Source organism: Lutjanus erythropterus, chromosome 13, assembly GCF_056507025.1.
Source record: "Lutjanus erythropterus isolate fLutEry1 chromosome 13, fLutEry1.hap2, whole genome shotgun sequence".
Taxonomy (NCBI): domain Eukaryota; kingdom Metazoa; phylum Chordata; class Actinopteri; order Lutjaniformes; family Lutjanidae; genus Lutjanus; species Lutjanus erythropterus.
The window spans coordinates 18,699,062-18,714,089 of NC_139329.1; the positions used below are offsets into that span (position 1 = coordinate 18,699,062).

The 15,028-nt window shown below is 40.3% G+C and overlaps 1 protein-coding gene across 10 annotated transcripts in view; it reads right to left on the minus strand.

The window, feature by feature from the left end:
* Positions 1–15,028, minus strand: part of frmd4a (FERM domain containing 4A) — a 139,218-nt gene that overhangs the window by 25,988 nt on the left and 98,202 nt on the right. For all 10 annotated transcript variants that reach the window (XM_084733370.1, XM_084733371.1, XM_084733368.1 and 7 more), the window contains exons 3-6: positions 8,937–9,031; positions 6,842–6,934; positions 2,822–2,906; positions 183–239 (exon numbers count right to left, since the gene is read on the minus strand). In XM_084733370.1, coding sequence (XP_084589496.1) covers positions 183–239; positions 2,822–2,906; positions 6,842–6,934; positions 8,937–9,031 — 330 coding nt within the window. The remainder of the gene's footprint in view (positions 1–182; positions 240–2,821; positions 2,907–6,841; positions 6,935–8,936; positions 9,032–15,028) is intronic.

Below are 15,028 nucleotides of genomic sequence, written 5' to 3' on the forward strand. Positions count from 1 at the left end.
TAATGTGAGTTTAATCATCGTCAATTAGGATCAAAGGCTGGTGGAGACATATTGGAAGACAACTTCAAACTGTTTCATTGCAAAACTGCAGGCCCCTGGAATAACTACATGTAGTGTGTTTGGCTCCATGTGCATAACATCCACACCCAAAGAAGCACACACACAAACACACTTTATCTTACTTGTAGAATATAGGAAGCCAGTTCAAAAACAACATCACTGTCCACTTCAATAAGCTCCTGGAAGAAGAAGAGAAAAGAGAAGAGAAAGACAGGGGCCATGAAAATCACATTCTCCTACTGCTGGCAGCAAATAAATAAATAAAAAAGCACACTGTGCTGATGTTGGGAGTAAGACTGGACGTGCCTCTGATCATCATCCATTTATCCAAGATACTAGTTCCTTTCATCTCCCTACCACTCCCCCTGCATTTTTTCTCTCCCTTCTCTAATTTCATGACCTCTTCATGTGGATGGAGCTCAGAGATTAGAGGCGAAGTGAAGGGGGATGGGAGAGGGGGTTTATGGGTTGAGGGCGGACATGGATCCCCTAGTTATTGATTACTCTGTAGATTTTCCAATTGGTGTTTTTAATTGCAAATCTGTTTTTTTTTATTGTTTTATGACATGTAAAAGTTTCTGTGCAAATGTTTCATTAACCATATGCTTGTACATACAGTATATGTGGGGTGGCTGTGTATGTATTGAGGGGGTGAAGGATAAGGGTTACTGGGCAGTGAGTAGTGGGTCAAGTATGCCAGGAATGTTCCCTTTACAATCCACCTCTTAATTGCTTGGGAGATCAGACAGTCAGGATGAAACACTAGACAGAACAAACCCACCGTGGGTGTACCACCCAGCGAGCCTACAAAGTGTCACATACTGTATGTTACTGTGCTGTATGTGTTCCCACAGCACAGAAGAAAATGTTTCCCACTACTTATACAAACAATGATTGTAGAAGATGAAAACACTCCTTGATCTATCATATTTTATCTAATGTGTGTGTGCAGCAGGTTTTCTAAGAATACTATGCTCATCAGGGTCATCCACTACTGGAGCTGGTGGGGGGATCGTTTGTACATTTGTAACTGATGTTTACTTGATGTTCTTATCGGGGTGACTTGTGATAAATGGAGCAGATAGAGCCAGGTATCTCCTTCAAGGACATTTTAACAGAATCTGAATCAGAAAGCTTCAGTTTGTCTCTCCCTGACTATATGTTTACTAGTCCATTCAAGCTTCAGTTTCTGTAACAACTAGGCTTTAACTACACAACCTAAAGCTTAGAACAATTTGACAACATTAACCAAAAAGCACCAATTTATACCCCTTACATATAAGAACCCTTTTTATTTTATTTCTATTTACTGACTTGTGCTCTCATGAAGAATATATTGAAGGGTTGAAGGGTTTTGACTGAGATGTTTCTGCCCTAATCAGGACACACACGCCCTCTTCTGGACATGCCAAACAACTGCTTGAAACTGGTGTCTCTCCCAGTGTTGAGTTAGAACTTGTTGGACTACCTGAATGTGAACCAGTTAACCAAATAAGACAGTCTCACAGGACTCTAAGCAAATACATAGATGACGTTCTCTGGGCATTTTACGTCAGTCTCCAAATGTGGAAAGCGTCCCTTTATCAAAAATATTATCTGCTTTTTCCCTTGAGATCTTCTTTTTTAGGCATAAGGCCTAATTTCAATTTCTGGTTAAACAGACAAAACAAATGTTCTTCAGCGCTGACAGATGGCAGTAAATGTGTCAAATTATTCACTAGTCACTGGAACATGGTGCAACACATAACATGATGGGTAACAGCTGACGCAAATGGTTCACATTTACTGCTTCACCAAACTGATGTGGAACACCGAAGTCCAAGATGGTCTCTTTGTCGTATCTCTTCATTTAGAACCAAAAATGGGCTAATGAAATGGCATGCTTCTAAAAACATAAAGCGCCTTGAATGATTTTACCATATAGTCACTTGAAATATATGCAGTGAACACCCCCACCCTCTTTTAGCAAAGAATTAACAGAAGAAAACCTTGGTTTCAATTACAAAATTACCAAGTATCCCTTCCACCTATACCTGTAAAGCATATAAAGATAAAATATGTTGCCATAAGCCAACAGCAAGGAATGCACAATATGGATTTTTTGTTGATAGTGATAACCAATAATTATTTCCAGCTCATGGATGACACAGGTAAGATAATCGATGCATTTTAAAAAGAAGTTCATATAACATGAGGATGAAAAAGTCTAAGGTGTAGTGAGCAAATATGGATGATTTAATATTCCATACCTCTGAGTAATCCAAATCTAACTGGCATCACTATTACACAAAGACCAGCTCTGACTCTTGAAATATTCATTTTGTTTTTCTAGTAAAGAATAACAAAACACTTCACAAATATATATTGGCTTTAACTGATTTAAGTTACTTTACTGATTTTAGTGTTTTCAAATTAAATGCTTTGGCCATAACAATATATAACAGTGATAATCTGTCAAATCAGATCTTACAATTTACAGTTTCATTTAGCAGATGGTTTTATCCAAAGTGACGTACATCTGAGAGCTGATACAACACAAGCAAGGATCTAGTCAGGAGAGAAGAATATGATTCTGCTAAATAAAACTTTAAATTGTAATTGTAAATCAGATGTTAATATAGCTGATATTCATCAGCTAATGTACGCCAATACTAATATAGTGTTATATAGTTGTGATAGGTCAATATCAGCCAATATTTATCGTGCAACCCTACCAGCAGTATCAGGAACATGAATTATGGCACCAAAATAATGAGCTTACCTTGTAAATGATGGACTTGGCATTGAGGAAAAACAGCTCAATAGTGGCATTGTCCTTCAGGTAGGATATACTCTCTATGTAAAACCTGAAAACACAGAAGGAAAAGTTACAACACATACAGTATTGGAAGCAAAGAAAACAACTTGATCTTCGATCCCATAAAGACAATCGGTGAGGTTAATTATTTAGGCTATTTGCTTCAGAAACAAAACACATACATTTTTTAAAAGACTTGGTTAAACATGCATGTATGGTAGTGTCATGTACAGTTGTGACAGAAATGGTGCAATGACCAAAGTGACCAGAGGGGGGCGAACCACACCAAAGGCTGACCCTGTACACCATACATCAACATCCTTTCACTTCCCCTTAAAACCAATTCTCTCTCTCACCATGGTGGCTGGCAATGATCCATTATTAGTTTGTGAGTGTGAGCACATTCCACACACACACACACACACACACACACACACACACACACACACACACACACACACACACACACACACACACACACAGACTGAATGTGCACATGGTGCACTACACACATTGTCTGCCTCTCTGCATCATCAGCAGTGTGTAGTGATTCCACATGCACATATAGTACTTACACACACAGACACACACACGCACACACACACACACACTCTGTCACATACTGGAGAGAGAAGCACAGTAACCCACTTCTGGCAGAGTGGTGAGGAGGGAACTAACATAATAATGCAGGCTAAATTTAGCTCATGAATGCGAGCAGAGCCAGAGGGGAGCTACGATGGTACGCAAGGAAGCTACTCATTGTTAGCTCTTCTCTGGTGGAGAGGTGCATCAAAATATAATGTATTTAACACCTTCAGTATATGATATATCCCGACAAGTGTGTATATTTTGACCTAAGCACGTGTCCCCATGAACACATGTGAACAAAGGTGTCGATTTGTGTGCTTGAGTGTGTAGGTATTGAGTGAGTGGGACTGTAGAAAGATCAATATTGCAGGGCTTAAATCGCGTTACCCATTGAGCTGCAAGAGAGAATGAGAGGAGCCTTGTCAATATTCAGCGTGAACATTTAATTAAAGCCACAGTGTTGATGAGACATACACACACTGCCAGCACAGCAGCAAGCATGCAAAAAGGCACCCACTGAATCAGCAGGAGGTGGGCATCTGCCTAACATTCACTGGGAACACACAACATCACACAAATACCACATCAGCATGCAAATACATGACATGCATACACCTGCGTAGAGAGACACCCACTCCACCCCACTGCCCAAATCACATAAACACACACAAAAAACATTATAGTGTTCTAATGAAAGCAATATCCTCAGATTCATAATGGATTCAGGCCTGACATTTGGGCTGATAGTTGCCCTATTATAATCCTGAATCTGTGTGTGTGTGTGTGTGTGTGTGTGTACACGTGTGTCTAAGAAGTAGGCTGGTGTGTGTGTGTGTGTGTGTGTGTGTGTGTGTGTGTGTGTGTGTGTGTGTGTGTGTGTGTGTGTGAGTGAGAGAGAGAGAGAGAGAAGGGGGTGTAGTCAACGTGACATTTGGAGAGATTGAGTTTAGAGATTGGACTGAAATGCAAGAGAGAAGGGGGGATGAAGCCTCAAAATGGTGTCAAAGTTCACAATGTCAAAGCACCACCACCACATCCTCAAACACCTATTAGTCTATGTAAATACACACACAGTGACCCTCACCCCACCACCACCACAGACACACACCCATATAGCTATTTTATACGGCTCTACAGCTGATCTAAAATAAAGAGAGTTGTATGAGGTACTTATTAACAGTCAGCATATGATCTATAGTAGATGTTGCTTGACATGCCCCCAGCAAAATACCTTTTGCTATGGACGGGACAGCAGCAAAATGTATTTGAGCCACTTCAAAAAGGTCAGTTTAAAGGGATAGTTCACCCAAAAATTAAAATTTTGTCATTATCTACTCACCCTCATGCTGATTGAAGCTCAGGTTTAATTTTTTAGTCTGCAAAACACTGCTGAAGTTTCACAGAAAAACAATGTTGCAGAATCTCCGAAACAATGTAAGTCAATGGTGACCAGTTTTCAAATGTAAAAAACAACTGGAAAAAACATAAGATGCCTCCATACTGCTCTTCTGACATAATCCAAGTCCCAACAAGCCATTTGCACCTCATCATACCATCAGACAGTGTGCATGTGCATATGAACGTGGCTCCAAGCTAAGGATCTACAGTGAAAAGTCAGGCTAAAAACTTGTATGCTGGGGCTTTAGGAGGCCTGGATCCCATTATTGTTCTTTTCTATTTTGGTTGTTCTGGTCACCATTCACTGCCATTTATTGGGAGATTGTGTATAGCTTTTTTTCCTGTGAAGCTAAAAAACTAAACCCAATCTTGGATCAGCATGAGGGTGAGTAGATAATGACTGAATTTTCAGTTTTGGGTGAACTATTTCTGTGTACACTATATTTGTATTTACACTGCGTATCTTTGCTGTCAGACAGCTTTCTATGACAGGAAAACGAGGTTATATAAACCAAATATCTTTTGAAACCAACCAAACAATACTATAAATATAGTGTAAACTTAAACTAATGATGATTTCTTTAAGTGGAACTTCTTAAAGTACTGGACTGATATTTCTCTGTGCTTCCCCAAACTAGGGGCATGTTGATATACTGACTATCAAAAAAGTATCTCATACAACTCAACTCAACCCAACTTCAAATAATGCAAACTATCCCTTTAACTGAAACAGTGGAGATCAGCAGTAATAGCAAACATATATTTATCTGTACATCTTTTGATAATATCTCTGTTGCACTGTACAATAACACTATTGTTCACCAAATAGAAAGAACAATAGGTTTATGTTCTAAGAATATGATTTAACCACACAATCACCTCATTATGTCATGACTTGGGCTGTGTTGTAAATGTCAACCTGGAAATAACGACTCAATGACATTGTTTTCCAGTGTTAATGTGCGTCACGTTACTATGTACGTTGCTACCCAGGGCTCAGTCCCTGACGTGTACATGACATCATAGAGATATGTTGGGGACAGAGAAGTGGACCCAAAACAAAGTCTTGGCTTTCCCTTTCAAGCCCTCCCTCAAAGCGCATGTGCGTATGCATGTGTGTGTTGTGGGGCAAAGAGTGGGTTGAGAGGGATGTGCATTTTCATATGAGGCTCGGAAAGTTCAGAATATCTTCTCTCAGGTCAGGTGCGTTTTCCTTTCTTTTCCAATAGCCTATTGAAGATTTAAAAAACACACACACAAACACACACACACACACACAAACAAACTTTGTATCGCTGCCACATATACACAGATGATCCAGTGCCTGTGTGAGAGTCAGGAGTGTTTTTATATGAGTGGGGCCATTGTATGGGGAGTACAAAGGGCTGACAGAGGAGTGTGGGATTGAAGGGAGATTTAATAACCTTGTCATAACAGGTCATAGAAGAGTTGGAAGGATTACTCCAATACAGCAACAGTGCAAAGAGCGCACATGCTTCATCACAGGTTGCCTCACCAGAATATTTTCTACCCTGTGTAGCATTACACTAACAAGTGAACCTTTTACCAATGACTCAGCAGGAGTTCTTGTCAAATTCCTTCTGCATAAAAATGTATAGTGCTATCGTAGAAGAAATGGCAAGGCTTCTCTCTTTATGGGAAAGTATTCTGATATCTTGTTTGGAGCATGGCACTTTGTAGTCACCACAAAGCTATTTGATGGGATTTGCATGCAGCGCATTCTGATGAGGTCTAAGAGGCTCATGATTGGCTGAGAGGCCCCTTGGTGGGAGTTAAACACCTGGGTCAAAGCCATTTCATAGGGCCCTGTCATAACTAACCTTATTAATCTGCTCCTATTACCACATGAGGGCATGTGCATGCACAGACACATATGCAGACACACGCTGTCCGTCTTTCTTTCTCTCCCCCACACACATTCAAACACCATCCCCAATCAGTCACCATGGTAAGCTAGGTTAATGAAGAAAGACTCACCTGACACAGAAGTAGAGGACAATGGGACCAGACTTCTTGGGGAACTCATGTTCTAATACCCTGCGGTCCAACTGCAGCCAGCTAAAATGGCCCCTGATGAGACAAAACAACAAAAGACAAGAACCAATCAATGCCATTATACAAAGATGTCTGAATTGGGGCCCAACCAATACTGGATATTTTGGGGCCGATGCCAATATGATATTAGGGATTTAAAAAATTCTGATGCAAGTACATCAGTCAATATTCTTTATACAGAATACCTAACAGAATATCTGTAAACACATTTTCACATCTCAAAAGTGGTTAAACCCTCCTGACAAATATATGTACTGGAGGCAAGATATTTTACAGGTTAACACCTGACAAAATGATAATAGGGCAAAATAAACACACAAAATAGAGGAAATACTATATGTAGGCTCAAAAATACATAAAAAGCTGCCTATAAAGCTAACAAATAAAAACAATCTGCATTCTAATTCATTTAAAAGTTAGTTTTCTTATCGGCACATATATACACTGATACCAATAAAGACCAATATAGCTGTGATAGGCCAACATTATTTATTATATTTGTCCATCAATATATTAGTCAGGCTCTAGTCTGCATATCAAAAAACTTTATGACCAGACATTCAACAGAAAATTTCTCATTAAGCCTCCCCATTTTTCTCTTCCTGTTACCAATTCTTCCTTTCCCCCCTCTTCTCTGTCCCTCTCCTCTCTTTTTGCTCTCCCTCTCCAACAGAGAGAAAAACTGCAGAGACAGCTTGTCACCCTGGTAACCCTGCATGGTCTCCTGAGCAACTGAGCAACATCTCTCTCAAACTCTGCCCCCTTCTGTCTCCGTCTCTCAATCCCTCTCCCTCTTTCCCCGACACACAGCCCTCTTTGACCACCGAGCAGTCAGAGCTGAGGCGTCTGCTCTCCCAAGGCACACGTAACAAATCTACACATCATAGAATTAGCCCTGGGGGACTGAGACTGCAAAGCTGATATTGCTTTGCTGGGCTGACACTGGCTACACTATGTGTCACAGCCATGTAAATGCCATAGAGCAGAGGCCAGCTTTGCTAGACATCAGTGGGTACATGTGATAAAACAAAAAAGACAGAAAACAAAGGCCATGGTGGTGTTTGCCTGTATGTAAATGATTTGTATGTTTGCATGACTAGTTCTGGACTATGGTGTGGTGCTCCTATCTTTCTAGGTCACCAAACAAAAAACTAATTTGAATGTCATTTTTGCATTTCAAGCACAGTCCTTGTGGCAAGCCTTCTGGCAGACATAGACAAATGATCCTTTGTTGTCATACATCAATTTATGGTTCAGTGTGATATTCATATCATGGTTATGTTATTTTGATGAAAATTAATGCAGCCGTGGCTGATATAACTCCTTTCATTGTATGTGAAACTGGATATTTGGGTTTTAAATTTAAATGTGAAAATAAAAACACCATTTCATGACAACACAAGACTTCACAAAACAAAAAACAAAGTATATACAGGCAAAATAGAAATTCATGTAGAGAAAAACACTCACATTTTACAGCAAGACATCTAAAACAATGGTTAAAACTCAAACAATGTACTAAAATTTCATAGTGGTACTTGCAGTCCATACAGTACAGCATCTTGCTAATGTTAAGCCTGAGTATTTGATAATAGTTTTCAGTTCTATACATAGTTCTAAGATTTCTCCATTAATGCTAGAAAGTTCAACTAAGTTAATTATGAGAAGAATAAGCAGGTATATTAAATTTAAAAGCCATCTCTTTGCTTAATTTTGAAATGAAAAACACTTTTTGTGTGATAAATAGGCTAGGTCAGGTCAGGACATGTGGAAACACGCTGAAAGTAAAAAAAGTTTTGAATTTTGAAATGAATAATTACAACTGTGATGATACATACACATGATGTTTATTGTAGGTGTTGTTGTCTGGTCTAAATGTTTGCAAAAATTTTGTACCTGAACTTCAGCACAGACAAACCCAATCCAACAAAGAAGATCAATGGAAAGAGAAAGCACTGATCCAATAGACTGTGTACACTGGAGTTTTCAATGACATTACAATTTCAGTGTGACTTACGTTTCATCTGTGTATGCAATTCCAAAGTATTCCTTCTCCTTGAGGTTGAAGTGAGAGGCCACGAGGTCCAGCAAGTCCTTAGCCATCAGCTTGGGCTGTAGGGAGACACATACGTTAATATTGCTCTCTGTATAGTTTTATTTATCAGTTATACCTAGATTTGTGTGTGAGTGTACTGGATTATCACACTGTAGTTTAATTGGAACAAGCACATGTGGTGGAGCTTTATGTTAATGTACTCTATCAGCTATTGATTTACTGCAGTGACTAAGCATTCTGACAAACACTGGGGAAAAGAGGAAAAGAGCAAGAGAGGAGGAGATAAATGAGGGAGAGAGGGCGCGAGAAAGATGGATGGAGTGTGTGGATGTTGCTGACAGTGCAGGTACCCTGCCCTTCCCCTCCCTCCCTCTCTCCTTTCCGCCTCTCTGACCCACACCTCTACTGCAGAGTCATGGCTCTGGGCTCAAACACAGTATTGCAGGCAGAAGGCCGCAGCTAGCACAAGAGCTCGCTAGCTGGTTAATACTGTGGAATACAGTCTGAGCTGTACGTGATGACAACCTCCATTCATCACAACGCTCAGAGCATGCAGAGCATCTTAGAGCCAAGCAGAGGATGGGGACTGCTGCCATATGCTGCTGGTTTGTGACATCCTGAGCAGCAGCACCAGCCCCACCCTGAGGTTAACCATGGGTGTGCCTCGCTGCCTACATTTTCATCACACACACACACACAAATCTGCATGCAGATATGTACACCATTCACAACATGCATGCCGCCAAAACACAACATACGGGAGGAAGGTATTTGATGTGCTGCATACATACAAGCTATAGGACAACAAGAGGAAAACATATTGTGCACAACCGAATATACACGCACATATACAAACATACACACACCACAGCTACATGTGCCATAGTGTGCACATTGTTAAGTATCTCCCCCTTGCTTTCCACCAATAAAAAAAAAAAGAATCTCACCCTGAGGTCCTGTACTATCTACTCACTGCACAGCTACAGTGACAGAAGCTACTGAGAGCTATTTAAAGAGAAGGAGGTGATGTCATGCTGACAGCAAGTATACACATACACACACACACGCGCACACACACAACTCCAATGACCTAGATCTCATATAAGTGCTACGCCTACAGTGATCCTGCAACACAAAAAGGCTCAGGAGAGAACAGAAGAGAAAGAGAAAGCTTCTTATAGATTGATTCTGCCTCATATTCTCATGTATCAGATTTATGAAGAAGGGCTGAATAATTTCAGAAAAATATAAACATGCAATTATTGTGACTGATATTTCAGCGGTAATATGATTTTCAATATTAGAGGGAAAGATCATTTTTACATCGTTATTCTTATTTTCATTGAAAATCACATGATTTTGGTGTGATTTTTTTCCCCTTAAGTCTGTAGAATATTATGTTAGGCCAGAACATCCCTGCAGCATGGCAATATTAATTTCATGTAAATTTCAAATAGATCCTATAGGCCCTATAAAATTTCAATTAATTGTTCAGCCCTCTTAGTGTAGTGTTAAACGGGAAAAGCATTGTATTTTATTTTGAAAAGCATGGTATTTTAAGTCTGAATGTGCAAGTGGAACATCGTGATAAGAGTACGCATAATAATATTACATATATAACACACACACACACACACACACACACACACACACACACACACACACACACACACACACACACACACACACATATATATATATCTATACATATCTATATTGCAGCATATTGGATATCAGCAAAAAATATCATGCATCCCTACTTTTAAGTTCAGATTTACTGTAAGAATGTTCTGTTCTATCTGACTCTGACATCCACAAAGTCTATAATTGGTTCTGTTGTTTCTCCAAATGGTATGGCAGCCATTCACGAGAGCAGTTCACAAGAGCAACACCAGATCTCTTTGAAGTTCTCAAAAAATTTCAGATGCAGTAATTTTAGGTCTGGAAGCAGTCTATCTTTACAGTATTAGCTGTAATATATGTTTTGGCTCAGCCTGCGACACATACAATGGTGGTCTCTCATTACCACACAGCAATCAACAGCCTTGCAACAATATCAATTAAACTACATCCGTGCCACCACAGCATAACAAACACTGTGTGGGTGACAAGGACACATGGACACAAGTGGTTAACTGTTGGTTAGATGATATAGAGACAAAATGAGCCCCAGATACACCACTGAACATCAGAAGTGCATGACTGAAGATGAAAATGAACAGAAGGACCCCAGCAAGGTTTAGGCTGATGTTCCTGCCTCAACAATGTTAATAATATCAAGCTGACTGTAAAAGTCACATAGGCAGCACTGGATAGTACAAAGCCCTGTTTCCACTGCATGGTACAGCCTGGCTCAACTCAACTCAGTTTTAGTATCAGGTACTTTTCTGGATTTTGCATTCCACTGCAGACAGCACCACTTCAACATGGGTGGGATTCTTAGCTGAATGTCACAGCGATGCTGTGTGAAACTGCTGTGTCATGATCTTCAAGGCCACACATACACAGGAAAAACGGACGATATCACAGGAAGGAGGAAAACTTTGCTTCACAATAGGCTGAATGCAGAAAAAAGATAAGACTCTTGTTGCCCTGTGTTCCACGTGATGATTCAAGTTACAATTCTCTGAGTGATGAGTGGTCGGCAGTGTTTGCTTGGAACCATGACGGAAGTGATACCAAAATCGTACCATGTACTAGGCATGCATGATACGAGGAAAATCTGCAATGTGCCATATCTTTGCTCAATATTGTGATGACTGTTCAGGATGTTTTACACAGTGTTTGTGTAACACGACCACACTTCCCGTGCTCATCTCTCCTTCCTCAGCTCTTTGGTCATCACCAAATTGACACCAATTAATCTGAGGGCTGCTGACAGCTAGCTGGGGCTTCATCTGATTGGCCAAATAGTGTGGATATATGGCCCATGTATCGTGGGCTCCACCTCGTATATCAAAGGTTTGCATGCTGAGAGTGAATGCACGGTGTGTAAGTAAAATTATTTTGTGTTAATGCATTTCAGGCAGTCTTTTGTGATGTGTTTATCATGCATGTTCATATTGTGATGATGATGAAAACACAATTTACCAGCAATAGTATAAGGTACAACCCACAAATTTTGACAATGGAAAACCAAAGTAGAGTGAATAGAGTCAAGTTGAGCCATATCATGCAGTGGAAACACAGAATAATTGAGTTTGGTTCTCTCCTACAGTAATGACTCACCCCTTCCACACATATACACACATCCTGACACTACACCTTATCTGTGAGATGTCGGATACTAAACCGATGTGTAATAATGTTGGGAAAGATACAAACAGTGATACAAACAGTGAATGACAGGTAATATAGTAAGTGATATGGCACACTAAACACACACAGCGCACTCCAGACATATACAGACTCACACATAGACACATACAAACACAGTATACTATGGAGCCATCTATCAGACAGTAAAGCTCTCTGCTAGCTTAGACAGCATTACTACTAATAGACATTTAGCCTGTGCCTCCTCAGCAGCACAGGTAATTAACAGCATACGAATTACTGGGAGGTGCAAGTGAGGAGGAGACATGGTGAAGCAAACTTCCAGACAAGTGACAAACTCACAACAGTAGCTCACTTGGCTGGTTGGCAGCAATTCACGTTCCAATCTCTGCAAACAGCTAGTCAGACCCTTGGCGCCTTATTGATTTATCAGTGGCAGTTCTTAGGCATCCAAGGACGGGTAGTAAAAGGCTTTTATCCACATGCTCCACATGTTTTAAAATTTTAATTAATAGTTGGTATACAGGCTTATGCTGTGACCTTTTGTCATCATACAGTAAATCCCTGAAGTGTTTCTTGACTAATGTAGTTCCTCACATCGGCATGGCAGAGCAACACTGTTACACAACTTATAGTAATGCCCCATTCATTCTAAAACGTACACCACTCTGGCCTTAGGGAGCGACAGCCACATGACTTTTCACCCAGCGGTGTTTTTGGTGGTTAGCTTCAATCTTTACGGCCTGGTCAATAGGTGTGTTGGCCTTCTTGCACATAGTTCCCTGCCAATGGGGCGTTGCACCATAAACAAACCACAGAGGAGACTCTATCAAAGGTAGGAGGAAGGGGATGAGGAAAAGGAAAAAGGTGAACGACACTTCTGGGATCAAACAGGTGGTCAATGTTACAAGTCAGTGACAGAAATGAGATCCAACCTTTCAGAGGCTAGCTGCAGAAACTTAAATGAAAACCTCAAGAGGACCACCACACTCTGTTACATGATCAGTGAAGACATGAAATAGCCCAGTGGAGTGTGTAATACTGGAGTGCGACCTTAATATTTGAAAAATACAACTCTTTGCACTGCTTTTGAGTTATGATCATCCCTTCAAGAAATCCTCTTTTTGCAAATTAATGCAGGACCTAACTGCTTCTTAAAACTAAGAATAACACTGTAATTCTTTGTGCTCCTGTTAACAACACACTATCCTACTGTACATCTGCCCAGTGGAGAGAAGCAAGAAGAGATAGCAAGAGAAAAAGAAAGACAGAGAGCAGCATCCTGATTTATATGGGAATGATTTGTTAATAACATCCTCTCTTCTGGGCTCTCTTTCTAATACCACTGCCATACTGTAAAAATACCATTTGTAACATTGTGTATATTATGTGGTAAACAGAACAGATTTCCTCACTGACAAGTCCTCTTCAAGTAAAAGCAAAAATTATGGTAATGTTTTAATTAATCTGTTCAACTCTCCTTTTGTTTATTTCCTTGGTATTTTCTTCTTGATGGTAGTTTGAATTAAGAATGAGCAGAAAAGAGGTTTGATAGATGAGATATGGAGCTGCTGCAGCTGTATTTGAAGATTTGGAAAGAGACAGAGCCAGGGCAATGAAGGTAAAAGCAAGTGAGGAGCTGAGTGAGAAAAAAAAGATATGGAGAGTTAAGAGTGAAAAGTAAGAGGGATGGAGAGAGGGAGAGAGTGGAAGAGGAGCAGAAAGAAGTACCAATTTGAAAGAGAGGATCAGTTCTGGCAGAGTAATCAAATCAGAAAGTCAGCAGACCTATCCCCGGCTCTCCCCTCCATTTTCTCCTCTCTATTCCCATCTCTTTACTGTCATCTCCCGTCTCTCCATTCCTGAGCTCCCATTTCACTTTTCTCTCCCTCTGAACCTCCTGTGTTTCTGCCTCAATCTTTCTGTTCTCCGCTTGCTCTTCTTCTCCTGTTCCAGGGCAATTACCGTCTTTTGTCTACTTCTCTTTTTTCCAGTGGAATCAGGTAATAGTCAGACCCAAAAAGGGGATACAGGAGGTTAGGAAGAGTGGAAGGAGCTCCTATTGAAAAAGGTTCAGACTTTGAAGCCAAGCAATGAGAGAGGTCTTATAGATGACCAAAGTGAATGTCATCAACAGTCAATGAAGAAAAAGAGGAGGTAGAGGGAAAACTACCTGTGCAGAAAGGGCCACAAAATTTATGAACAACTAAAAATCCCCACCTAATAAAATGTGTGTGTCTGTGGGACATTACTAAACTTCCATGACCAGGTTTAACCCTGGGTTTAGAACAAGAGGAAGACAGTAGCAAACAGCTGTCTTAAAATAATGTAAGTATTAAGTGGCAAAAGACAGAAAGCCTAGTGTGTAGTGGGTGCTGCTGCTGCCTTTGGTCATTACAGCAGAAATGCCTGCTGGGAGGATTGAAGGCTGAAAGTAGGGGGAAGGGGGCACCATGCTGCTTTGTTTTCCCAAGAAGTTTAGAGGATAAGATGAAGCACTGCAAATTACAAAGATGTGTTTGGAGAACAAATTGGAGAACTGTCAATTACACAGATTGATAGTGGATGTTTTTTTAAGATGATTCTGGCATTGGCACTGGGACGGGTGATGAAGAATGAGCAGTGAAGCATGAGTTTAGGGGAAGTAAGAGTTTCTGTTTAGGACATCATTAGTATTGGACTCTGTATTGGGATTAGGTCTGTGCTAGGTTTTCAGTATCTTAAATGTAATTGATACCGTTATGGTATCAACTGAAAAACCTTTGAACCCAGATCTA